The sequence below is a fragment of the Equus quagga genome, chromosome 4, assembly GCF_021613505.1.
Source record: "Equus quagga isolate Etosha38 chromosome 4, UCLA_HA_Equagga_1.0, whole genome shotgun sequence".
Lineage (NCBI taxonomy): Eukaryota > Metazoa > Chordata > Mammalia > Perissodactyla > Equidae > Equus > Equus quagga.
Window position 1 is genome coordinate 48,658,683 of NC_060270.1, and position 26,086 is coordinate 48,684,768.

The window sequence follows — 26,086 nt, forward strand, 5'->3', positions numbered from 1 at the left end:
TTAAAATGTATGATAATAACCAATAAATTTATGTTAATGTTAATATCATTAAATATATTAAACAAAAATATTAAAACAAAGCACATCTTAAAAATATCTGGTATAAAACACAAACACACTTTAAAAGAGCCAAAAAAGTGAATGAAAATCAAAGCACCTGATGAATGTTTAACCCGAAAAGCTGTGACATGATATCTGTGTTTCCATTTCCTAGTCAACTTTCATAAAGTAAGTTTTCTCTCTTTAGTACACTTGCAATATTTGATTTCATTAAAAAATGTTTCATAAAATGAGGCATACCTGCATTCTACCTTAGGCCCTTGCCAGATAAGCTAATAATGCATTTTCCTACTGTACCTCACAGTCCAATTGGTACTCACATAGTCTTTTTGAAGACCCTTCCGGTATTTTCAGTATTCATCCTGTTTTGTATAACATTTGCAAATTGACCTTCCAAAGCGCAGCATTTTGGGTTTCATTTTCAATTAGTAATTGCAAGCTGATTAGGAAGTAGAAACGTGCGGGATCTGTTGCAGTAGTTTTTCTGAGCTCACTGACATGTGGCTTCTGTCCCAACTGCTAGCCCGATACCGTAGTTTCTCCCCAGATTTCGTAATTTCCTTATCTGTTTATCGGTTGGGATGTGAGCCAAAAATGAAGCTCGGTTTATCTGGAAGGTGCTCATCTGATGCCCTTTCCAATGATCAGGTGAGTTAATGGTACCCTAAAGAAATTTCTGGTATCTACCACTCTTGCGCAAATGGAGGTCAATTATTTTAATCCAATGAATTAAAATAATTAGTTTGGTCTGTTTTTAAACTTAATTTTAAACTTGAGGACCATACTCCTTAATGGTTGCCGAATTTGCCTCACTGCTATTCATTTGACCTTGTTTTAGGAGTTAAATATTTCTTTGAGAAATGAAAGGTATTTCTTCCCTGTTTCTGATAGTTTGTAAATCTTGGCAAATCTTTGGAAAGGAGTAGGTTTCTTTTCAGTAAGTAGCCTATGGAAGCTATTTTACAGAAAATATTTCTGAATTCTGGTTTTCTTTCAGGTGCCTCAAAGAACAACTTCTATATCCCCAGCGTTAGCCAGAAAGAATTCTCCTGGAAATGGCGGTGCTCTGGGACCCAGACTAGGATCTCAGCCCATCAGAGCAAGGTAAGGGAAGGAAGATGGTTACGGTGTAGGGAAAAGCTCCCACCCACCATTGTTATTGTCTTCATTGCGTTCCTAAAAAACGTCTTTGTTCTTTTTTCACTTCGGAGGCACGTTGACTGGCCACATAGACTGTAAGCTTTGGTAGGCCAGGCCACATGCCTTTTATTTCTTCGGTAGCCTTTCACGGAAATCAGCGCACAGTGGGGGCTCACGAATGAATGAGTAAATGAATGAATGAATGAGGCAACCCAGAAGCCAATCAGGTCTACTTTAGTTGACAGTTTAAAAAATCTGGGAGTAAAATTGCAAATGTAAGTCTGGTTGCAGTACCCCAAAACATGACCTCAGAGACCGTTTCATGGTGTCAGCAGAACAGAATGGCCTGGTTTGAGACGATTTTTAGCATCAGGTCAAGAAATGTGCCCTGGGAATCTTGAAACATAACTAAGTGATTGCCAAGGAAATACAGTCCTGACCAGCTGCAGAGCTTCCCTAGCTTGGCAAATGACAGAAGGACTCGCTCTTATGAGGAAATCACCTCTTTGGCATTATGCAGGGTCACTAAGTACAGTTATGTTTCCACTGTTGCTCTGTGCTCTCCTAGAACTTTCCATCAACAATGTATATTCCTACAGTCAGGAAGTTGCATCCACTTACTGCTTGGTGTAGAGGTCTCAAGAGAAGCTGGAAAGTAAACAATATCTTTACAGTATCTGAGCAGATTTTATGTGGTAACAGATGCTGTTTGCGGCTATAGTTCATCAAGCTTCCCTCAGATTTTTCATGATGAATACACCCCTTTTTAGGACCAACTGAAATAGCAAATGGCCTCTGCTGAGACTATAAAAAGGATGAGCTTTGGCAGGCTGTTTACTTCTTTTTCATTGTGTTCATAATAAGAGAAGGACTCTCACTTGCTAGTGAGAGAGAAAGACTGGAAATGCAGGTTTGGATTATTCGTACATATCTTTAAAATATGGAATGCCTTTGATCATGAAGCTTTAATTTTCCTCTTCACATGAAAAGCCCTAGGAAGGGGTCAGTCCATAAGCAAGATGGAAGTGCCCTAAGTGCTAATCCATTTAGGGCAAAGAAGCCAGCCCATTCTGATTGGAATTACCAATTGCAGGAAGCTCTGAATGAGCCATTTTTTTCCAGTGACTTATCAGGTTCACACCAAGCTGGTGTTGCTAAGCAGCGCTGAGAAAGACTGGAATGCCCTGTGACCAGGGAGCCAAAGGAATGTTAGTCCTGGACTGCCAGCCTGAACTTTATCAGTCCCCCTCTTCAAGCAGTGATAAGCCCACAATTTATCAGCGCTTTTTCTCCTTTGAACTCTGCCCTCGAAGCTCTGTTCATTGAAATAATTGCTTGGAATTTTAGTTGCTATAGATCAAGCATCATTTCAACTTTATGTCTTTTTCTATTAACCAAAAGAAACAGAGAGAACTATCATTATATAGTCAAATGAAGAGCAGCTCTTTGTTCCTTCTCAAATGTTGTTTTAATGACATTAGGGCCTAAGATAGTTGATGTTTGTTGGTCAGTGTTTGCAAACCATCCACTTTTCCCTTGGAACCACTTAAATATGGTACTTTGTGCAAAGAATGCAGACTTTTTGAGGCAGCTAACATTTGTCTGCTTACAGAGGAGGTATGGTGGGAGTGAGCTGTGAGGTAATAATCACTCGCCCACAGAGAAAGTCAGAGCGACGGTGGGGAGGGGAGGGACGGAGAATCTCCATCTCTGCCATGTGGAGTAATCCTACCGCACACGCCTGCTTCTTACTCTCACGTATCTCCAAGCAGCCAACATTTAAGATGTGAATCAGACTTTGCAACTCTCGATTGGATTGCATTTTTAAAAGCTCCAGGATTTGGCTTGTTTACTGTAATAGGCATAGCTTTGGTTCATCTTCGCTGCATAATAAAGCACCCCAAAATTTAGTAGTCTGAAATAATAACAATTTATTATTTCTCATGAGTCTGTGTTCACTAAGACGTTCTGCTGGTCTCGCCTGACCTCACGCACACAGCTGCACTGAGCTGAAGGTTTAGCTGCACTGAACGTGTGGTCTTTCATCCTGGGCTTCTTTATTGTTTGGTCATCTCAGGACGGCATTCCAAGAGAGAAAGCCCCAGTGCACAAGTGCTTTTCAAGTGTTCGCTTGCACGTCTTTGCCGATGTCCCATTGGCCATCACAAGTCATGTAGTCCAGCCCTGAGTCCGTGTATAGAGGAAATACATAGGGGCGTGGACACTGGGAGATGTGATTCACTGGGAGCCGTTACTGTAACACAGAGACTGTCTTACTTTCTGTTGGTCCTAATGAGGTCTTTATAATTCTTTTCTGTTTCTAGTTTATTTTTTTATTGTGGTATCATTGGTTTATAACATTATATAAATTTCAAGTGTACATCATTATATTTCGACTTCTGTATAGACTGCATTGTGTTCACCACCAAAAGTCTAGTTGCCATCCATCACTGTACAGATGCGCTCTTTTACCCCTTTTGCCTTCCCCTAAAACCCCTTTCCCCTCTAGTAACCAACAATCTGTACTCTGTACCTATGTGTTTGTTTCTTGCTGTTGTTTGTTTATCTTCCAAATATGAGTGAAATCATACGGTATTTGGCTTTCTCTGTCTGACTTATTTTGCTTAGCATAATACCCTCAAGGTCCATCCATGTTGTTGCAAATGGCAAGATTTCATCTTTTTTATGGCTGAGTAGTATTCCACTGTATATATACACCACATCATCTTTATCCATTCATCCAAGTCTTAGGTTGTTTCCAAGTCTAGGCTATTGTGCATAATGCTGCAGTGAAAATAGGAGTGCATGTATCTTTTCCAATTAATATTTTCATGTTCTTTGGATAAATACCCAGAAGTAGAATAACTGGATCATGTGGTAGTTCTATTTTTAATTTTTTTGAGGAATCACTATACTGTTTTCCTTAGTGGCTACAGCAGTTTACATTCCCGCCAGCAGTGTACAAGGGTTCTCTTTTGTCTACATCCTTTCTAACATTTGTTATTTCTTGTCTTTTTAATAATAGCCATTCCTATGGGCATGAGGTGATATCTCATTGTGGTTTTGATTTGCATTTCCCTAATAATTAGTGATGTTGACATCTTCTCATGTGCCTGTTGGCTATCTGTAGATCTTCTTTGGAAAAATGTCTGTTCAGATTCTCTGCCCATTTTTCAATTGGGTTGTTTGTTTTTTTGTTGCTGAGTTGTATGATGATGTTGAATTTTAGATATTAATCCTTAATCAGATATATGACTTACAAATATATTCTCCCAGTTGGTAGGTTGTCTTTGCATTTTGTTGATGGTTTCTATTGCCATTCAGAAGGTTTTTAGTTTGATGTAGTCCCCTTTGTTTATTTGGTCTTTTGCTTCTCTTGCCAGAGGAGACATATTCAAAAAGATACTGATGTCAAAGAGTGCTCTGCCTATATTTTCTTCTAGGAATTTTATGGTTTCGTGTCTTACATTCGAGTCTTTAATCCTTTTTTTTTTTTTTTTGAGGAAGATTAACCCTGAGCTAACATCCACTGCCCATCCTCCTCTTTTTGCTGAGGAAGACTGGCCCTGAGCTAACATCTTTGCCCATCTTCCTCTACTTTATATGTGGGACACCTACAACAGCCTGGCTTGATAAGCGGTGCATAGGTCCATGCCCAGGATTCAAACCTGTGAACCCTGGGCTGCCAAAGCAGAGTTCGCATACCTAACCAGTGTGCCACCAGGCTGGCCCCTCTTTAATCCATTTTGAGTTAATTTTTGTGTGTGGTATAAGATACGAGTTTACTTTTATTCTTTTGCATGTGGCTGTCCAGTTTTCCCAGCACCATTTATTGAAGAGACTTTCCTTTCTCCATTGTATTTTCTTGACTCCATTGTCAAAAATTAGCTGTTCACAGACGTGGGGGTCATTTCTGAGCTTTCAGTTCTGTTACTTTGATCTGTGTGTCTTTTTTGTGCCAGTACCATGCTGTTTTGATTACTACAGCTTTGTAGTATACTTTGAAATCAGCGAGTGTGATGTCCTCAGCTTTCTTCTTTTTTCTCAGGATTGCTTTGGCTATTTGGGATCTTTTGTTGTTCCATATAAATTTTAGGATTCTTTTTTTATAGTTTCATGAAAAATGTCATTGGGACTTTGATAGGGATTGCACTGAGTGTGTAGATTAGCGTGGACATTTTAACTATGCTAATTCTTCCAATCCATGAGCATGGAATATCTTTCCATTTTTTTGTGTCTTTGATTTCTTTCAACAACGTTTTATAGTTTTCAGTGTACAAGTCTTTCACATCCTTGGTTAAAGGTATTCCTAGATATTTTATTTTTTTTGTTGCAGTTGTACGTGGGATTGTATTCTTAATTTCTCTTTTTGCTGTATCGTTCTTAGTGTATAGAAACACAACTGATTTTTGTATGTTGGTTTTGTACCCTGAATACTACTGTATTCATTTGTTATTTCTAATAGTTTTTTGGTGGATTCATTAGGGTTTTCTATATATAAGATCATATCATCTGCAAATAGTCACAGTTTTACTTTCTTCCTTTCCAATTTGGATCCCTTTTATTTCTTTTTTTTGCCTAATTGTTCTGGCTAGGACTTCCAATACTATTTTGAATAAGAGTGGTGAAAGTGGGCATCCTTGTCTTGTTCCTGTTCTTAGAAGGATAGCTTTTAGTTTTTTACTGTTGACTCTGATGTTAGCTGTGGGTTTGTCATATATGGCCTTTATTATGTTGAGGTTCTTTCCTTCTATACCCATTCTATTCAGAGTTTTTATCATAAATTGATGCTGAACATTGTTGAATGATTTCTATCTATTGAGATGATAATATGATTTTTATTCTTCATTTTGTTACCAAAAAAAGTACCCAGAAAAATACCCATATCACAATGATGGATTTACAGATGTTGAACCATCCCTACATCCCTAGAATAAATTCTGCTTGATCATAGTATATGATCATTTTAATGTATTGTTGTATTCAATTTGCTAATATTTTGTTGAGGTCTTTTCCATCTATGTTCATCAGTAATATTGGCCCTTAATTTTCTTTCTTTTTTTCTTTTTCTTTTGTCTGGTTTGGTATCAGGGTAATGTTGGCCTCGTAGAATGAGTTAGGAAGCATCCTCTCCTCTTCAATTTTTTGGAAGAGTTTGAGAAGGATATGTATTAAATCTTCTTTGAATGTTTGCTAGTATTCACTAGGGAAGCTGTCTAGTCCAGGACTTTTGTTTTTTTGGAGGTTTTTGATTACTGTTTCAATCTCCTTACTAGTGATCAGTCTATTCATATTCACTATTTCTTCTTGATTCCGTTTTGGAAGGTTCTATAATTAAGAATTTATCCATTTCTTCTAGATTATCTAATTTGTTGGCATATAGCTTTCTATAGTATTCTCTTATAATCCTTTGTACTTCTGTGGTATCCATTGTAATTTCTCCTCTTTCAGTTCTGATTTTATTTATTTGAGCATTCTCTTTTTTACTTAGGGAGTCTAGCTAAAGGTTTCTTTATCTTGTCAAAGAATCAGCTTTTAGTTTCAGTGATCTGTTCTATTGTCTTTTTAGTCTCTATTTCTGCTCTGATTTTTATTATTTCCTTCCTTCTACTGATTTGGGGCTTCGTTTGTTCTTCTTTTTCTAGTTCCTTTAGGTGTAATGTTACATTGTTTATTTGAGACTTTTCTTGTTTCTTGAGGTAGGCATTATATTGCTATAAACTTCCCTCTTCGTACCACTTTTGCTGTATCCTATAGATTTTGGTATGTCATATTTTCATTTGTCTCCAGGTATTTTTTGGTTTCTCCTTTGATTTCTTCATTGATCCAATAGTTGTTCAGTAGCATTTTGTTTCGTCTTCACATATTTGTGACTTTTCCAGTTTTCTTCTTGTAGCTGATTTCTTGTTTCATGCTGTTAGTCAGAAAAGGTACTTGATATTATTTCATTCTTCTTAAATTTATTGAGACTTGTTTTTCACCTAATATGTGATCTACCCTGGAGAGGGTTCCACGTTCATTTGAAAAGAATGTGTATTCTGCATTTTTGGATGGAATGTTCTGTATATACCTATTAAGTCCATCTGGCCTAGTGTGTCATTTAAGGTCAATATTTCCTTACTTATCTTCTGTCTAAATGATCTATCCATTGATGTAAGTGGAGTGTTAAAGTCCCCTAGTATTATTGTGTTAATGTCAATTTCTTCTTTTATGTCTGTTAATAGTTGCTTTATATATTTAGGTGCTATGTTGGGTGCGTAGATATTTACAAGTATTATATCCTTTTTGGATTGTTGCCTCTATCATTAGGTAATACCTTTCTTTGTCTCTTGTTATAGTTTTTGTTTTAAAGTCTATCTTGGGGACCAGCCCTGTTTGTGGTGGTTAAGTTCAGCGTTCTCTGCTTTGGTGGCCCGGGTTCACAGGGTCAGATCCCAGGCACTGACCTACACCATTTGTCAGCCATGCTGTGGTGGTGACCAGTATACAAAACAGGGGAAGATTGGCACAGATGTTAGCTCAGGGCAAATCTTCCTCAGGAAAAAAAAAATTATTTTGTCTGATACAAGTGTTGCTACCACAGCTTTCTTTTTGTTTTCATTTGCATGGAATATCTTTTTCCCTCTCTTCACTTTTAGTTTTGAGTGTCTTTAGGTTTGAAGTGTGTCTCTTGTATGCAGCATATATATGAGTCTTGGGTTTTTTAATCCATTCAGCCACCCTATGTCTTTTGATTGGAGCATTTAATCTGTTTACATTTAAAGTAACAGTTGCTAACTATTACCTTTTCTTACCTTTTTTCTGGATGTTTTTGTAATTCTTCTCTGTTCCTTTCTTCTTCTCTTGCTCTCTTTCCTTGTGATTTGATGACTTCTTTTAGTGTTAAATTTGTGTTCCTTTCACTTTATCTTTTGTGTATTCATTGTAGGTTTTTGGTTTGTGATGACCATAAGTTTTGTATATAATAACCTATGTAAATAGCAATTTATGTTAAGTTGATGGTCTCTTAAGTTCGACCTCATACTACTAGCACTACACTTTTACTCTGCCTCCCCACATTTTGTGTTTTTGGCATCATGTTTTACCTCTTAATTTTGTGTGTCCCTTAACATAAAGGAGAGTTTAGTAGTTTTATCTTTTGACCTTCCTACTAGCTTTATAGGTGGTTGACCTACTACGTTTACTGTATATTTGCTTTTACCAGTGATATTTTTTCTTTGATAATTTTCTTATTCCTATTTGTGGTCTTTTCTTTTCCACTTAAATAATTTCCTTTAACATTTCTTGTAAGGCTGGTTTAGTGGTGATGAACTTCTTTAGTTTTTTCTTATCTGGAAAACTCTTTATCCTTCCATTCTGAATGATAACCTTGCCAGGTAGAGTATTTTTGATTGTAGGTTTTCTCCTTTTGGCACTTTGAATGTATCATGCCACTCCCTTCTAGCCTGTAAGATTTCTGCTGAAAAGTCAGTTGATAGTCTTAGGGGGTTTCCTTTGTACATAACTTGTTGCCTTTCTCTTACAGCTTTTAGGTTTCTCTCTTTATCGTTAATTCTTGACATTTTAATTATAATGTGTCTTGGTGTGGGCCTTTTGAGTTCATCTTGTTTGGTATTTTCTGTGCTTCCTGTATTTGGATGTCTGTTTCCTTTCCCAGGTTGGGGAAGCTTTCAGCTATTATTTCTTCAAATGAATTATCCACCCCTTTGTCTCTCTCTTATCCTTCTGGGACACCTATAATGCAAATGTTAGTACACTTGATGTTGTCCCAGAGGTCCCTTAGATTGTCCTCATTCTTTGTTTTCTTTTTTGTTCTACTCTACTCTGATTTCCTCTACTCTGTTGTCCAGATAACTGATCTGTTCTTCTCTGTCATCTACTGTTCTGTTGATTCCCTTTGATGAATTTTTCATTTCCGTTATTCTTCAGCCCTGATTGGTTCTTTTTATATTTTTTAATTCTTTGTTGAGGTTCTCACTGTGTTCATCTATTCTCCTGAGTTCAGTGAGCATCCTATGACCATTAGTTTGTACTCTTTTTCAGGTAGATTGTTTATTTCTGTTGCATTTAGTTCTTTTTCTGAGGGTTTGTCCTGTTCTTTTATTTGGAACATACTCCTTTGTTTCCTCATTTTGCCTACTTCTCTGTGCTTATTTCTGTGTATTAGGTAGATCTGCTACATCTCCCAATCCTGGAAATGTGGCCTTATATAGGAGATGTCTTATGGGGCCCAGCAGCATGCTTCCCCGTCATCACCCATGCCAAATGCTCAAGGAGTGTCCTCTGTGTAGGCTGCATGTGCCCTTCTGTTGTAGTAGGACTGCTATTCCTTTGGGCACACAGGTGGGCTAGGCTGGCCCTCAGGCCAGCTGGTTGCAAAGCCCAGCCACATGTACATGTGCAGCTGCTACAGGAATGTTATTGGGTAAGGCAGCCACAACCTCCCCCTGGCTGGCTGCAAGGTCTGGTAGTGCACAACTACTGTAGGTTTGCTGGTGAGCGAGTTAGGCCCCCAATATAGCTGGTTGCTAGGCCCAGGGACACACAACTCCTGCAGGCCCCCAGTGTGGCTGGCTTTACGGCCCAGTGGGGTTCAGCTGCCTTGGGTGTGCTGATGCATGGGGTGGGTGAGGCTTGCTGTGTAGTGCACTGTTGTTCCAGCCTGCTCTTGGCTGGGGCAGGCCTACAACACAAACTGGCTATGTTGCCCAGGAGCACACAGCTGCCTCAGGTGCACTGATGGGCAGAGCAGCTCCCCAGTGTGGCAGTGCACAACCGTTTCAGGTGTGTTGATAGGTGGGGCCGACTCCCTGTGTGGCTGTTTACGAAGCCCAGTGGCACAAGTCTGCTGTGAGCTCACTAGTAGATGGGGCTGGTGCCTGAGGTGGGCTGCCTGCTGCCTGGCTATGCTTGATTGCCTTGGGTACTCTAGTGGGTGGGGAAGAACCCTGCACTAACAGGCTAGAGGAAGGATTCCGATGGCACCTGCCAGTGTCTGTATCAGCACAACAGAACTAGATCACAGTAATGGCTGCTTCCAGTGTCTCAGTTCCTGGGGGAGTGGTCCAGCCATCTCCTGCCTTTCCAGGATTGGGTCTGAGCTTAGTAAGTGAGTCTCTTTTACCAATGGACTATCCACTTTTCTATCTGGTGTTTTTGTGCTTGTTTCCATGTTGAGCAAGTCTGTGTGTGGACCCTTTAAGAGCAGGTTTTCCTTTCCCTGAAGTTCAGTAGTTTTCCTGGGCATATTCCCTGTTGGTTTTCAGTCAGGTGTTTTGGGGTCTAATCTGTCTTGTGCTAGATGTAAGGGCTGGGGTGCCTAATGTGGTGCTTGAATGCCTTTCTCCACTGGGAAGAGCTTTGTACTTGGAGATCACTCCTGACTGTGAAGTGCTGTGGCAAGGCTGTAGACTTTTTCCATCAGCAGGGCTGTATCTCTGCCTCTTCCACCCCTCTCTGTGCTGTCCCTTGTTGTGGAGGTTGTTTTCATTCAGTTTCCAGATCTCTCTCAGAGGACATTGCTCCACAGGTAGTCGTAGTTTTGTTGTGTGCATGGGAGGAGGCGAGCTCAGGATCCTCCTACACTGCCATCTTCCAAACTCTCCTCATAATTCTTTTTGGATCATTTGACAGACAACTGCCCACCCATAAAGTCATAAAAAAGGATTTCTTTTAAATAATTTGTTCTTTACAATGCTTCCTTACACTTGGTCAATATTCCTTTTGTCCTCTCAGCCTTCTCTTTGAAATGACTCTTAGGGGAGACTAGAAAGTTAGCAAAGTTAGAATGGATCCCAAGAAAAATGACACATATAGTAAGGGACAGATTTAAGATGTTTTTTTGTTATTTTTATTTTATTTGCTAAATTCAGCAAATGTATGTTGAGGACCCACTGTGTACAGGGCTGCAGGTGACCTTGGGGCCGAGTGACTCAACCAAGGCTGCCTGCCTCTGGGGCCCATGGGTCAGAGGATATACTATGCCTGCTGCTCTTTGGGGCAAGATTCTACTTCTAGCCTTGCTTTCTTATTTTAATTTGGAGTGAATGTGTGAATTCACTTATCTGAAGAAGGCAGAGCCTCTCTCTTCTCCTTCTGTGGCAAACTTAGGGACCTTAAGTTTGAGATAACTTGTGTCTCAACGTGGAAGGAACCTGCATCCCTGAGTCACCACTTGGAGAAGAACCACCAAGGAGAGCACATCTACCTGTGTATGTTGTGATGTGAGTGAGAAATAAACCATTGTTGGGCTAAGCCGCAAAGAAAAAGAAAGGCAGAGCCTAATTGTAAAGAAGCCCAGTTTCTGGACTCACCTTCCTGAATTCAGTGCTAATGGACTCCAGTTACTAGGTGCAAGATGTTATATAGAAACTGCAGAATGTGTAATATTTTTGGATAATTTGGGAAACAATGTGTTGAAATCAACAAAGTACTTAGTACCCTGAATAGAACACTCTTGAATTAAAATGGGAATATATAAGCATGTACCTGTAACATGAGGGAAAAAAGCAAAGTGTTACCATTTTTAATAGCCTTCCTTCTCCCAGGAAAAATTCCCTGCTATGTCACTTTTCTGCTGTTTGCATATGCCACATCAAATCAAAAAGAGCCCTATAGAGAACATGTTTTTAAATAGATACAGTATTGAGCAGGTACAGCTGTGCTGGCATCAGTTGGTCAAGAAAGTGTTATTGGGTTCCTGTGGGTCCCTGCCTTCTGCTTGGTTTGGGGTGATTTATTATTTATTTCTTTATTCATTGAACACTTCTGGAACACCTGCATATGCAAGGTACTGTTCAGTGCACATTACAGATGTTACCTAATTTAAACCGTATAACAACTCTGTGAGGTAGTGACTATAATCACCTCCATTTTATAGATGGGGAAACTGAAACACAAGTTAAGTAAATTACCCAAGGTGACAAAATTAGTAAGTGAAAGAGCCAACATTGGAAACCTGGTAGCCTTGCACCAAAGTCCTTACTCTTAAGCACCAGCTCTGCTGATCTGTTCAGCAGTGAATGCAGCTGTCATTGCTGCCTCATTTTCCCAAAGGAAAGGGATCTCATGATTCATTGACTGACACAGCACCAGTTGCCTCCACCTTTCTCACCATGTAGTTTAGTGAGTCTGTTAACAGCTCCTCTTAATCTTATGGTTATTGATCCTCATCTTGCAATATTCACTACCTTTTAAGGGTTGTTGTCCCATGGGACCTATTTGTATCCCCAAAACTTCCCTACTCAAGCTAGAACAAGTATCATCATGTGCTTTTTACAGTCCCCTTCCTAGACGGCTAAAGTCAGGTGATAACACAGTCCCCATGACCCCATGCAACCCTGCCCTGCCCTTCCTTCTCAGGTATGTGCAGCTGGGCATTGCTCAGACTGCAAGATCAATGGGCGGTTCTCAGTTCCAATGTGGACTCTAAAATGCTTTGTGTTGTCAAGATGATCAGTTGAGTTCAAATCAAGATTTGACTTGTTCATTTTTTTAAATACTGTTTTAAAAAATTCCAAGCACTTTTAATGTTTAACTGTGATTCATGTGTTCTTTTAAAGCAAATTAAAATTTCATCAAACAAGTACATTCAGAATGTGAAAAGACTTAAATTAAGCCAGAAACACCCAGTCAAAACCCAATGACTAAATGCTTAATTTCAAAAAATAGTTCTCTGTCCCATCCCAAATGTATCTTCTTATGCCTCATTTGTGCTCATTGGTTGTGTCATCAAGTAACAAACTAAAGTGAATTTTGGCAGTCAGCCAGTTAATTATAGAATTGTCCCAAGTATTTGGGCCAAGAAATCACTTTGTAATCCTAATTTCTGTTTTGACTTTTTATATGATTCAAGTAAATGGAATAATTGCCACATTTTCACTTTACTGTGTGTTTCATAGACCAGACAGCATTGTCTGTGGGATGGCAAATGTCTGAACTAAAAGTTAGCATTTAAAGAAATCTGTATGAATGTTTTCCAGTTTTTACTCGTTTGGATCTGAGTAGGCTCAGTTAGTATGTGAACAAGGGGAATCTATTATTTCATGGAATTCTTCTGAAATTGATCCCCTCTGAGAACATTTATCTCAGAACCCTTGGCCCCAAGGCCAGACCATATTACTACATAATAAGGAAGAGAAAAATGTGAACAGTATGACATTTTCTCAAAATGCTCTTATTTTACAGAAAAAAGAAAGAAAAAGCTTTTTAAAGTTTTTCCTCTTTCTGTGTGTGGTTACATAGAAACTAAATACTTCTTTCAGTCTCCAGCAGCAAAAATAGCAACCTATGAAGATCAGCACTCATGCTGGTGAGCTCCAGTGGGGGGACTTGTGCTAATGAGGCCCAGGTCAGGGATTTAATGCCCATGGGAACCAATTAGCTTCACACAGAAAGAGGCACTGAGCCCCCTTGGAGACGCACGCTCATCCCAGCTGGTTCTGCTAATGCCCATGCCCCTCTTTTATGCCAGGACATCCCTGGCCCAAGCCTTATCATCTAAGGTGACCTCCTACCTGGTCAGCCTGCCTCTCTCCTGGCCAGTCATTCATAAGTCTACCCTGGGAGGCTCCTGTCCTCTGCCAGGCTTTAAAGGCCATTGCTGCATAAACCGCCCATCGCTTCTGATGAGCAGCTCTCCCAGGATTTCCTGACAGAGACTTGGTACCCCATGTCTCTCTACATCAACTAACCCCAGGAAAACCCCAGCCCCTGTGTCTTTGCTCAGGCTACTCCCCCAGTCTTCCTGCTCACCATTCCAAAGCCCAATCAAGTCCTGTCTCCTTCCTGACGCCACCTTGATCACTCCAGGCTTCATTCATTGCTCCCCAAACTCCAATGATATTTAGACTCTCACACACAGCATGCAGAATTTTTGTTTGCTATTCTCTCTCCTGCACATATCTCATCTCTAGGACTGTGTTGTAACTTGACCGTCTGCCCTGTGACCTGTCTCTCTCCTCCATCCCTTGTACTGGTCCACTGAGTCTCACAAAGTAGGTGATTAATAGAAAGATTTTGGTTAAATGATCAAAGGAGTGCTATATTAGAGCAAATAGCTGGATCCTGCTACCACAACACAGCCACCAGGATGAACAATTTGGAGCTCACTGCCACCCTTCTCTGAACAGGTATTTTTTTAATACAAAGAACATTACGTTATCATTCCACAAAATGAGAGCAACTACCAAGAAATCTTAGTATGCCTACCATCCTTCATCTGAAATACAATTGGTTAGCAATACAATTTTTAGAAAAAATATTTTTGGAGTTTATTAATTTTACACAAATAATTCCTGACTACTACTGTTTAATCAAAGAGGACATGGGGAAGAATTCATTAATTGGGAATTAAAGAAGATGGGATTGTTTCTTTATAAAAAATGGAAAATTTGAAATGTAGGATATTTCAGAAGTATGATATATTTATCATTTTATGTATTCTCTAAATCAGGGGTATTTCCAATATGAATCCAAATCTGTTTCAATCAAGTAGATGCTAACAGCTTTCACAAAATAGTTACTACACAAAGGGGTGCCATTAAAAATATCAAGAATTTTAAAAGTTTTTAAAAATTTGTACCAACAATCTCTTCTGCAGTCGATTTTATGGTGAAGTTGACTTAACAACCATTTACCATAAAAACATAAATATTTCCATAAATTCTACATTTATATGATCAAAATGAATAAATTATGAGGACGTATTTATTTTTACATGTCATATTTTCCGGGGCCACCAGCCATGTTTTCCAGTAACCCAAAATTTAGGAATTTTTAACTCGACCAAATATTTTTGGCAGATACATTACCACAAAGCAAGATTCTTGTGTTTTCAAAAAAAAATTATTCGATTTAGTTGCTGCTCTAAGGATGTCATTTCATGGCCAGGTTTCTGGTAGACTAAACTGCAAGTGTCTTGAGGGAAGGGGCCATATTATTTTCATATTTATATATGACACATCTGACACCCAGCACCGTGCAGAGTGCCAGGTCTGCACTTGATAGTCTTGAAATGGGCAGAGCAAAGTGAGACATAAGATTACATTTTGGTATGATATCTCACTACATTAAAATCATAGCACTGCGGCGACTCTTAGCAAAGATGTGAATTGCTGTTTGCAAAACTGAAGACATTGAAACATGGAGGGGGCCGATGTTGCTCCCCTTAGCAGCTGGATGGCATTTAAGCTTGAGTTTCAGGTCTCACTGAATTATCCATGCCTAGCATTATGTAAATCTAAAGGAAAAGGTTATAAATTAAAAAGAAAGAGCTTTGTAGGAACTTTGAGAAGACTGTTATTTTTATAATAACGCAATCATGAAAACCTCAGCAGTCGTCCCCACCACCACTGCCTAGGTGTCTTCTCTTCTGGTACAGCTTCCATGATCACCGGAGGGACCTAGGTGGCCCTGCTCCCTGCTCCTGTGTGGCCCTGTGGTCAATGCAGGCAAAGCATGAGTGACATTGGTTGTGTGTGTCTGGCTAAGCTGGCGGAAGGCACGGGCTGTGTCTTGCTCATTACCCTATCTCAAATGCCTGACCCAGTGCCTAGTATAGACCCAACTGAGTGAGGAAATAAATACCACTATTTTGGGAGCAGTAAAGATATGAAAGGGAATTATACAGTAAGCTTTTATAAAAAGTACGGCTACTAGCCTGCCAATAAACTAATTTCTTCTTGAATTAGCATTTAATAACAATTATTTTAAAACATACCTCCCTTTGATAATAGCCAAAGTATATAAAGACTTCCTGCAAGATATTTAAAAATGCAAATACACTACTAGCTATACGAGCAAAGAACTTGATTAAGCAATTCACAGAAGAGGAATTATAAATGGCAAATAAACGCGAGTAAAAATGATTCTACCTCAATAGTAATGTTTTAAACCTGCATTAAAACAACAAGATACAAATTTTTTACAAATTAGCCAACTACTCATAATCAAGTATGGTAAGAATTCAGTGAGATAGACCATTTCATACACTTCAGCAAAAACTGGTAATACCTTTATACATTGACATAGAAACATGCACACATACCCCCCAGTTCGTGCCCTTTCACCTAAGAATTCCAGTTCCAGGAAAGAGAGATGTGATCGGGTAATTGTATGCACATGGATAGTTATTTTAGTGTTTGTGTCACGGCAATGTATTGGAAGCACCTTAGTATCTAATAATAGACGAATGGTTAAACTAATTCATCGATATGATGGACGATTATGCAGCCATTATTGTTTTTAGAAGCATACGAAGTTGCTTACATTGCAGTGTTAAGGGAAAAAAAATGCAAGCTGCAAAACTGAATGTATAGTATGCTTCCATACAAACAAAGAAAAAAAAAAGACTAGAAGATAATATACCAAATAGTAAAATACAGTTGACTGTGTTGCTTCATTATTTTTAAATATTCTTTAAGTTTTTTACGATGAGCACAAGAAAAAAGGTTTAAAAGGCGGCCTTCTTTGAATATTCACCGTTTCAGAGCTAATACTTTTAGTATGATGACCCAAAGAGTTCATCCTGTGCCGATCCAGTAGCTGGTCAGTAGCTCCACAGAGGATGGCATGACTGTCATTTCCATTGACCCCTTCAGTTCGAGGGCACATAAGTGCTGTCTTTACCCCTTTGCACTGGGGGTGGGACTGAACTGTGCTGTGTCTACCAATGGCAAGGTCTTGAGAATATAGTCACTGTGCTCTGCCGTCCATCCGTGCAGCAACCCTGATCTCCGGAGAACCGAGCCCGTCTTGGAGAGCCCCTTGCAGAGGACCAGCAGTGGCAGTTCCTCCAGCTCCAGCACCCCTAGCTCCCAGCCCAGCTCCCAAGGAGGCTCTCAGCCTGGATCGCAAGCAGGGTCCAGTGAACGGACCAGAGTTCGAGGTACAGCTTTCCCTTACCTATCCCTGACAGCATTGCCTGGGGAGGAGAGCCTCGGGCAGGGAATCAGGTTACTTCCTCACTTCCGTGACTTCTGCTCCTGATGAGGCCCACCACTGTGTGATATTGAAGAGTCCCTTAACTGCTCTCAGCCTCAGTCTCCTTAGCGGAGTGAGCTACCATCCCCAATTATATGTGTCACATCAGAGTGTGGACCAAATCCTTGTAATCGCAGATACCAGTGTTTTCCAGGGAGATCACAGAATATTGGTCTTATTTAAAAATGTGATCACTTACTAGTCACCTGAATTCCCATTTCCATTTGATTGCTGGTTACGGTTTCGTGTACCCCTAAGGATCTCTTCCCGTATGCCAATAGTCCCTTTTCGTATTCTGAACATAGTTCAGGATACTAGGTATTTCTCATGGTGAAATTCAATAAAGGCTAATGTAGAATACATATACAGTTGAGAGAAAAAATGAAATCTTTGACTTAAAAAATATATTTGACTCTTCTGGTTATTCCTATTTGAGAGGTTAAAAATTAGTTTCTCTGATAATTCAAGTAATTCCTCATTGTTTAGTTTTCATTAATGAAGAAGCTTGTGAAAAATGTGAATATGGCCAGCTAATTATACATGATAGCACACTGTTTCTAGCTAATCTAAATTTACTTTTGTGAATAATCTTGTTCAGAAGATAGTTTTGCTTCCAAGTAATAAAGACCAGGACTTTTTAAAGTGCAATTTGATAAATGTTAACACACTTTTCTTAGCCTCTTCATTAGGCGTAATCATAGTTGATCTCCTAGTATCTTTCTAAGGTTTTAGACAAAATCACAGTGTGTCCATTTTGAAAAGGTTGACATCTGCCACACGATCCTCCTGTCCCTGAATTGGGATGTGAACTGGCCTTTGGTTGCTGCTCTATGCATTCTTCTGATATCAGTGGCACAACCCACAGCTATGTATACTTTTTGTTGCCTTGATCCAAATATAAATTTGCTTAACTTAGAAAACTGCCGTTCCCTTACCTTTTTTCTATTCATAAGCAACTTAATATCCTTAGTTATAGCAAATGCTATAGAAAACCAAACTTATGCCTATTATTTTAATCCTCTGATCTTGTTCAGTTTTAATTCTTATCTTCTTTCCTTTGGCCCCTAATTCTTCTGGGTTAAAAGCACTCTTGTATTCCTGGTGTATCCCTGACCAGGAACAACCACTTTAAAACAAAACAAAAGCAGCTCTCCCACACTAGATTGCTTCTTCTCTACCTATAAGCTCCTACATCCACGGGGTGCGCTTCACTCTGTAGCTGTCAGGAAGCCCTCCCCGACCCTTGCTCTGCACCTCTATTCCAGAGTCCTTCCCCTTTATCGCCAATGTTCTCCTTTCTGCCCACCCCCTCATTCTTTCTTCCTTAAAGGACCCAGACAACTCCCTCCCCATTTAAAAACCATTCCACCAAATATTTTTTTCCCACAAAATTCCATCAAAATAACTTATCCTGATGGGTAAATGGTAACAGAAGAAACCAAAAATAGAATCTTAACTTAGAAACTGGTTTAGCGTAATAATTGAGAATAAACTTTGAGAAACCAGACAGAAGCCCAGCTCTGCCCATCATTTCCACGTGACCTTGGGCCAGTTGTGTTATCTCTCTAAGTCTGTGTTCAGCTGTAAAATAGGAAAGCAGTGCCACGTCGTTGGGTTGGAGCGAGGATTAAATGAGACAATTGACATAGAAAGCCTTTAGCGCTAAGCCTGACACACAATGGATGCTCAGTAAATGGTGCTGGTGGTAGTGGTGGTGTTTGTTGGTTTTTCTTATTATTACTAGTGGTTTCCAGGTTACAAGCCTAATTTACTATTTTTTCACCGAGGTGCTTGAGGATTTTCCTAAGTGAAGGATGTGTCCCCTGAATAATCTTGAGCGATGACTTACCACAGAACTCCGAACTTGAGCGGCACTTTTTGACGGTCATTACCTTTCTTGGCCCTCTGCTTTTTCCTCTAGCCAACAGTAAGTCGGAAGGATCACCTGTGCTCCCACATGAGCCTTCTAAGGTGAAGCCAGAAGAGTCCAGGGACATTACCCGACCTAGTCGACCAGCTGTGAGTGCTTTTTCTCTCTGAGACTTTTGAACTCTTCATTTGCCGGAGAACCTGCAGGATAAAGTAGTTGGGGATACACTCATGACTATGAAATAAAAATTGTTGAGATTAATAAGAAGAACAGATGATAGAAGCATCCATAAGGAAGTCATATCTGATTAGGAAAGAACTGAACAGATCTTGGATTGCTTATCTAGCTGCCTTTAGGTGTTTTGCTGATCATTAGCACTACTTTAGAGAATAAAACAGGAAGAGAAATAACTCATATCATTCCATAATTTCTGTTCAGCAGCTTTGGCAAAAAGATGTTGAAACTAGCACTTAAAGAGATTTGGGTTTCTCTTATCTATTCTGTCCTTTCCCCATACTATTTTCTATATGAATTAATATTACAATTTTCTGCTGCTTTTCATGCTTCTAGGTCTATATTTTCTGGACCGAAAGTTGCTAAGCATGGTCTGACAGGGGAGCTGACAACTTGAAATATAGCTTCATTGCTGTGACACAAGAGACCCCAAATAGCCATAAAGAAAGAAATAAAGAGCGTGGAGGCTGAAATTGGAAAGTTGGAAATTAATTTAGGATGAGCTAATATCTGCTTATTTTATTTAAATTTTCCAAGAATTTTTCCTATGAAATGAGTGTGAAGAATTTTTGGTTTACTCTGGTTTTTACATTTGAAAGTAAGGAAGTCCAGTGAGAATAATAATGAAGGGACTTTGCCCCATTCTGGGTTGAGATTCTTTGCCCATTTGCGTTTGTCAGTTGTGTACTAACAATTCCCATTTTGTGTCTAACCTGCTGCCTTTCTTCTGGCTTTTCCTCCTCCTGTGGATTCTTCTGGATTGGGTTCTTCTTATCTCAGAGCTATAAGAAAGCTATAGATGAGGTTAGTATTATCTTTTCTTGGTCATGCTTTCACCAAATGTAAATATGCAACTGATTTCCTGATGTCGATGTCCGGAAAGGTGGCCAGTTGGATTGCAGGCTTAAGGTTCACTCATTTGGAGTGATCTGCTGGGAGGAGAACCCCTCCAACAGAAGCCAGCCTAAGACCCTCAGACACCCGTATAAACCTCCAGAAACCTTCCTTCTAAGCCAAAATGTCACTTTTCCAATGGTCCATTCTGGCTAAAGATAAGCATTAGTGCTTTCTTATTGGCACGGTTTCTCACTCTAGTATCTTTGAGTAGCAAAGCCTGAGCTCTTAATCTGTGCTCACCAGCCTTGCTAGGGGATGGTGGTTTTACTCACAAAGAAAAGAGACATCATTCTAGGGCACTCCAAATTTATAGTGTGTGATTTGTGAACAAAGAGTTACTGGGTATTGTTAGATTAATTTTGTGGGACATTAACTACAGCATCAGCAGCAACATCAACTCTAGTTAATGAATCCTGGCGAGTTAAGAGACTTTATTTCCTTACCTGTGGAGACATTTTTCCATTAGAAAAATATATGGCTTTGTCAGTCTTAGGTAGCTTGCCAAGAAGGATGACTGCCTTACTGCCGTTTGTCAGACCTGCATGAACACAGCATAGTGGAGTTTTTTTAAGAGATGGGTCTTGCAAAGAGTCCTAACTGCATGGAATCTGAAGACTACCAGTATGGCTTTAAGGCTGTAGCTCTGCTGAGCACCATTTTTGTGAAATAATATGGAAAAAGCACTGGCTCTGGGATCGACAAGCTGCATTCAAATTCTGGCTCCCCTGGTAAATAACTGGCTGGGAGCAGTCTCATAACCTCTCTGGGCCACAGTTTCCTCATCTGTAAAATGGGATAAAAACACCTGCCCTGCTGTGCTCACAAGTTTGTTTAGGATCACTCAAGATCACGTGCCTGAGAGCATTTCATCAACTGTGGTGCTGCAGAAAGCCGAGAGGTTTGTCCTCATCTTAAGGTTTGGGCCCGAGGCATGGAGCTATTTTGGCAGGTGGGAGAAGCATGTTTCTCTGCATCTGATTTTTACCAAAAAGCCTCACTTTTTCAGAATTTTTACTGCCTCCCCCGTTCAGAGTGGTTTGGAAAGTTATTATCATAATTAAAGGATTATTGCTTATAAAAGCACGAGACTGTACATGTCCACAGAGTGTGGATGGCATGTTTAGAAAGGAAAAGGGGAATGTATTTTATTGCTCTGTGCCACAGCCTTGCCACTTTCCCTTATAACAGTAAGAAGGACAGGGCTTTTATCAGTTTTCTCCCAAACAGATGAAGAAAGAGGACAGTATTCTCGTGCTATGACTACCAACAAAATGGCTGTGTGTGCGCACAATTGAACGGAAATCTCATGAGGCCAGAAATTGTCCTGGAGGGGGCTGTCATGAGGGAAAGGGTTCTCATGGGTTTCATCTGGTTAACCCGGGATATTTTAGGCTTTTAAAATTTGCTTTATTCATTTTGGTATACTCTAGCACACTGGACAGAGATGAGAGGGCCCCACAGAAGTATAAGTAATTATAAGTAATTGAGGGAGTGTGAGCTGTACCCAAAATCTCTGGGGCCATGTGTGGTTGGAAAAAGCCCTCCAGGTGATTCTGATAACCCCACCCCTTGAGTATCACATCCGAATCACTGAAAATACAGGATCACTTGGTTCTCCCTAACCCAGTGGTTCCCACCCGGGGATGATGCCTTTTGTTCCTTACCCTCCCCTGAGGAGACATTTGTCAAAGTCTGGAGATAGTTTTGGTTGTCACAACTTGGAGGTGGGAGGCAGTGCTATTGGCATCTTGTGGGTAGAGCAGAGAGATGCTGCTAAACATCCTACAGTGCACAGGAGAACAACCCACAATAGAAAGTTATCTGGCCCCAAATGTCAACAGTGCCACAGTTGGGAAACCTTGAAAAAAATCTTTCCCCATCTTCATTCCTAGGTTTTGATACGACTTCTGTCTCCAGTGACTGATTTGCCATTTAGATAACCCAGGATTGAAACGGAAAGTCTTAAAACTCCTTTTGAAAACTTGTTGCTTACTTAATGATTAACTTATTTAATGGTTTGAATGTTCATAAAAATCTAACTGGGGGAGTATCCGTTAATTTGGCATAGCTTTCTAATGGCATATGAAATTGTACAGTATAGTCTGTGGTTATTTCATACAAGCTTTGAAAATAAATATTCTTTTTACTTTAGCACAATTAAATACATGGCATGAAGGTTATATACATAAGCAAACACTGGCTCTACCATTATTTTTTTGTTAGTTTGTAGAAATCTGAGCACTTCCAGAGCACATTCATAGTTTGGACAGAAGCTGAGCAGTAACTAGATGAGGATACTGAAGTTAAGTGGCTTCCCCAATGTCATATCTTTAGATTTCCTAAGAAGAAATAAATTTTTAATATGTGAAGAAAAGACCAGCTTAAAAATATTTAACTATTATTTTAATAGTTAAAATTGAACTAAAATTTGAATAAACTATGTTGTTTCTACAAAGAGACTTAAAAGAGTACCCTTTTAGGTAAAATATTCATAACTGTCACAGTAAATAAGTTTTTTTGAATGAAAAATTGTATGAAGTTGATTCTAAAAAGTGTTACATCGAAGAAACTACTGGGTAAGGGCCTCTTAACTATCTTCACATTTACTCCATAGTCAAAAAATCTCACTGTTTGCCATATTTCTTTTTTCTCAAATATTTTCATGCTAAATAGCACTTTTTCCCCCTTTTTTTAAATACTTTTTTAGCTCCAGGCTTGAGACAGCCAAGCAGTAAATTACTACAAAAACTCATTATATGGAGAAAATTGGTATTGTCAGAAAATAAAATGTATGAAAATGGATCTGAACCCAATGGTGTCAATTTTAGATCGTGTCTGTGTCCTATAACTTTGCTATTATAAATTTTGCCAGAGTGGATGGATAAGGAACAAAACTTCAGCTAAACATGTAGTCTACTGGCAATGGAAGATTAATTTCTTTGACTGGGGGTATTACTTTTGAGTTAGAAGTTGTTACCTTGGGATTTTCATATATGTCTCACCCTCCAAGCTATTACCAATTAAACTTAAAAGGAATTTGCAATTCTTTCCAATGTTTCAGGAAAGATAGCTTTTTAATAATGCATAAGCAGAAAAAATTCTAATTAAAAGCAAAATATAAAACAGGTCAGAACTTTAAAGTGTTCCTAAATACAGTGTTTGGAAAAATTTAGGTTATTTTAATAAGTGAGAGTTTCTTTAAATCAATGGGCTTTGGACCAGCTAAATATTTCTAAATAGTTTTCGTTTTTTTAAAATTTCCTTTGTCTTGTTTTGAAATGTCAGAGATAAGGAAAACCAACCTTGGGGAAAATGTATTATTAATTTAAATAAATCATAGCTAATATTATATTTTACTCAGAATTAGTGACATTAGAAATAAACTCTTTTAAACCATATTCTCTCTTTAAATTATAATAAAATGTATTTTTTAATGACAAGTAACATTTTAAATGCTAGTTATATTCTTTGATGAGACTTAACTTGTTTCTAACATATAGAAGACAAAATATAAAATAAATTTTCTAATTTGTTATTATTTTACTGCTTTGGAAGATTATAATATCATTTTACATTATAGCCTTAACAAATATCTAGACTGTATTTTCCCAACATGCTCAAGTATAGCATACGCTTCACTTTCTTCTCAATTTGATAAAGATAAACATTGTCAAGAGGAAATAAGAAGTAAAAAGCTGAAATCTGAATATTAGCTTTTCCTATTTTGGCCCATTGCAAAAGAAATCAGAAATAAATGTGCATAAAATTCTATCTAGTAATTTTCCTTTTCTTTAAAGGTATACATTATATTTAAACACCTTTGAGTCTTTTTAATACAATTCTATTTTCATTTTCACGGATGGGGCAAATATATCTACTGAGATTGAAGCCATGTGTGTGTGCACGTGTGTACATGTGGAAAGCCCAGAAAGTGGGTTTGGGTGGAAAATGCACAATTTGAATTTTCAAAAACTTCCCTTTCCAAGGGCTTCAATTCAAGTAACTTCAAAACAAATTTAAAAGTCATTATTGTTTTCCCTTTGATTTCCATGAAATTAGAGAGAAATGACTCCTTCACTTACACCTTGAATTTCCTAAATTTCTAGACCAAATAAAACACCTGAAATGTTTCCTCTCCTAGTCTTAACCAACATAGTAATGCCTGACATATAGGTGACAGTAAAGAAACATGACAATTTATCTTCTCAAAATAAAATAATTATAATTTAATTATATTCATTTATCACAGTTTTTCTTCTAACCAGTTAGGATAGATTATCAAATGTTATTCAAATCACCTACATTGCTTTAATCCTACATCAGGTGAATTAGACAAATATGTTTCTGGGTTGAAATAAAGAGAGAATATGGCCATAAGAAAACTGTGGCATTTAGTATCTTTCAATGAGTTTCTTTCTCCCTAATGCCCTGTCTCTCACTGAATGCTCTGATTCCCACATGGGTCACTAATATAGGGAGAAATGGTAAGACTGATGTCAAATTGCTTCTTCTTCATTTGCATGCTGTGTGCCATGGGCAGTTTACCCATGTAAATTAGAGCGGCCATGCTTTTGCAGAACTGCTTCCCTCTGCATTGCTCTGAAAGCATGTGAAATAAAAGGCAGTCAGATATTCAGCACACTGCCTGCAGTATGCCTGGTGATTAAATATCACATCATCACGTATCCATAAGGCTACAGGTTTCATCATACTCATGGAAAACTGAAAAATTCTCTCTTCCTTTTGGTGTTTGTACATTCATTACAGTATGCTTCGCCAGAGTTTTTGCCAGGTGACTCCAATTTAAAACAAAAGGAATGAAACACCCATCATTCTGGAAGAGAACTCTGTTTTTTTGTTGTTGTTGTTCCTCTTAGCTCAGCTCTGTGGCTACAAATTTCAGTGACACTGGGCTTTGGGATGGGCCATTATTTGATATGGTACCTCTGCTCTTTAGGGAATGATGACACACCAAATGAGTCATTGTAGTCGCTGGAACCTTGGGAATTGCTCTGTTCTCTGACTGATGCTAGATTTTGGTACAGCAGCAATCATAAGAGGGGAAAGGCCATGACTGTGGCTTGGGCAGTGGGGAAGAATTTCTAATCCCATGTATTTTCCCATTAACTCTGAGGGTGACCAGCTTCACCTCCCCAAAATAAAATGAGAACCCACTGTTTGTGTATGTGTGTACACATGCAACGCACATATACATATATATATATATTCAGAACTGAACAGTCTCATCTAGCAATTGGTTTTGAACAAAGTTTAAATTTATTTCATCTTTCTTTTCTAGTTTCTCTGTGCTACAAACATCGTTTTCTTAGTTCCATGCAGTAACTATGTTTGTAACAGTTCTATATAGAGCTTTTTTTCCTTGTTGCTTAAGCTAGAGCACTGACTTGCTGAGAGATGTAGCTTTGGTCATATCTACAATTCATATACGCTGAGCAAACTTTTCTTTTGTAGGATCTGACGGCATTAGCCAAAGAATTAAGAGAACTCCGGATTGAAGAAACAAACCGCCCACTGAAGAAGGTGACTGATTACTCCTCTTCCAGCGAGGAGTCGGAAAGTAGTGACGAAGAGGAAGAAGATGGAGAGAGCGAGCCCCATGATGGGACAGTGGCTGTCAGTGACATACCCAGACTGATGTAAGAGGACTGCTTTTTTAAATGTAGGCCAGAAGGGGATAGGTCTCCAAAATGAGAGGACAAGAAATATAAATTAAATGTAAGATCGTTTTTGGGTCTCTGGAAGGATCAATTGACTTCTGGGATCTGAGTTTTTATTAGATAATAATATTTCAATAATTACCACTCTCTGCAGACACAGTCACTTAGAATAGGTAGTGTTTCTTGGACTGCACGTGCTTTATCCCTGCTGTGTTGGATTGACTGT

General features: G+C 38.9%; 1 protein-coding gene across 14 annotated transcripts in view; it reads left to right on the top strand.

Moving 5' to 3' along the window:
* TNIK (TRAF2 and NCK interacting kinase) overlaps window positions 1-26,086 on the top strand; it is a 382,525-nt gene that overhangs the window by 319,333 nt on the left and 37,106 nt on the right. For 10 of the 14 annotated variants that reach the window (XM_046658783.1, XM_046658791.1, XM_046658784.1 and 7 more), the window contains 5 exons: window positions 1,058-1,164; window positions 16,923-17,086; window positions 19,103-19,200; window positions 20,066-20,089; window positions 25,655-25,839. In XM_046658783.1, coding sequence (XP_046514739.1) covers window positions 1,058-1,164; window positions 16,923-17,086; window positions 19,103-19,200; window positions 20,066-20,089; window positions 25,655-25,839 — 578 coding nt within the window. The remainder of the gene's footprint in view (window positions 1-1,057; window positions 1,165-16,922; window positions 17,087-19,102; window positions 19,201-20,065; window positions 20,090-25,654; window positions 25,840-26,086) is intronic. The other 4 variants (XM_046658785.1, XM_046658790.1, XM_046658794.1 and 1 more) reach the window with 1 other exon arrangement.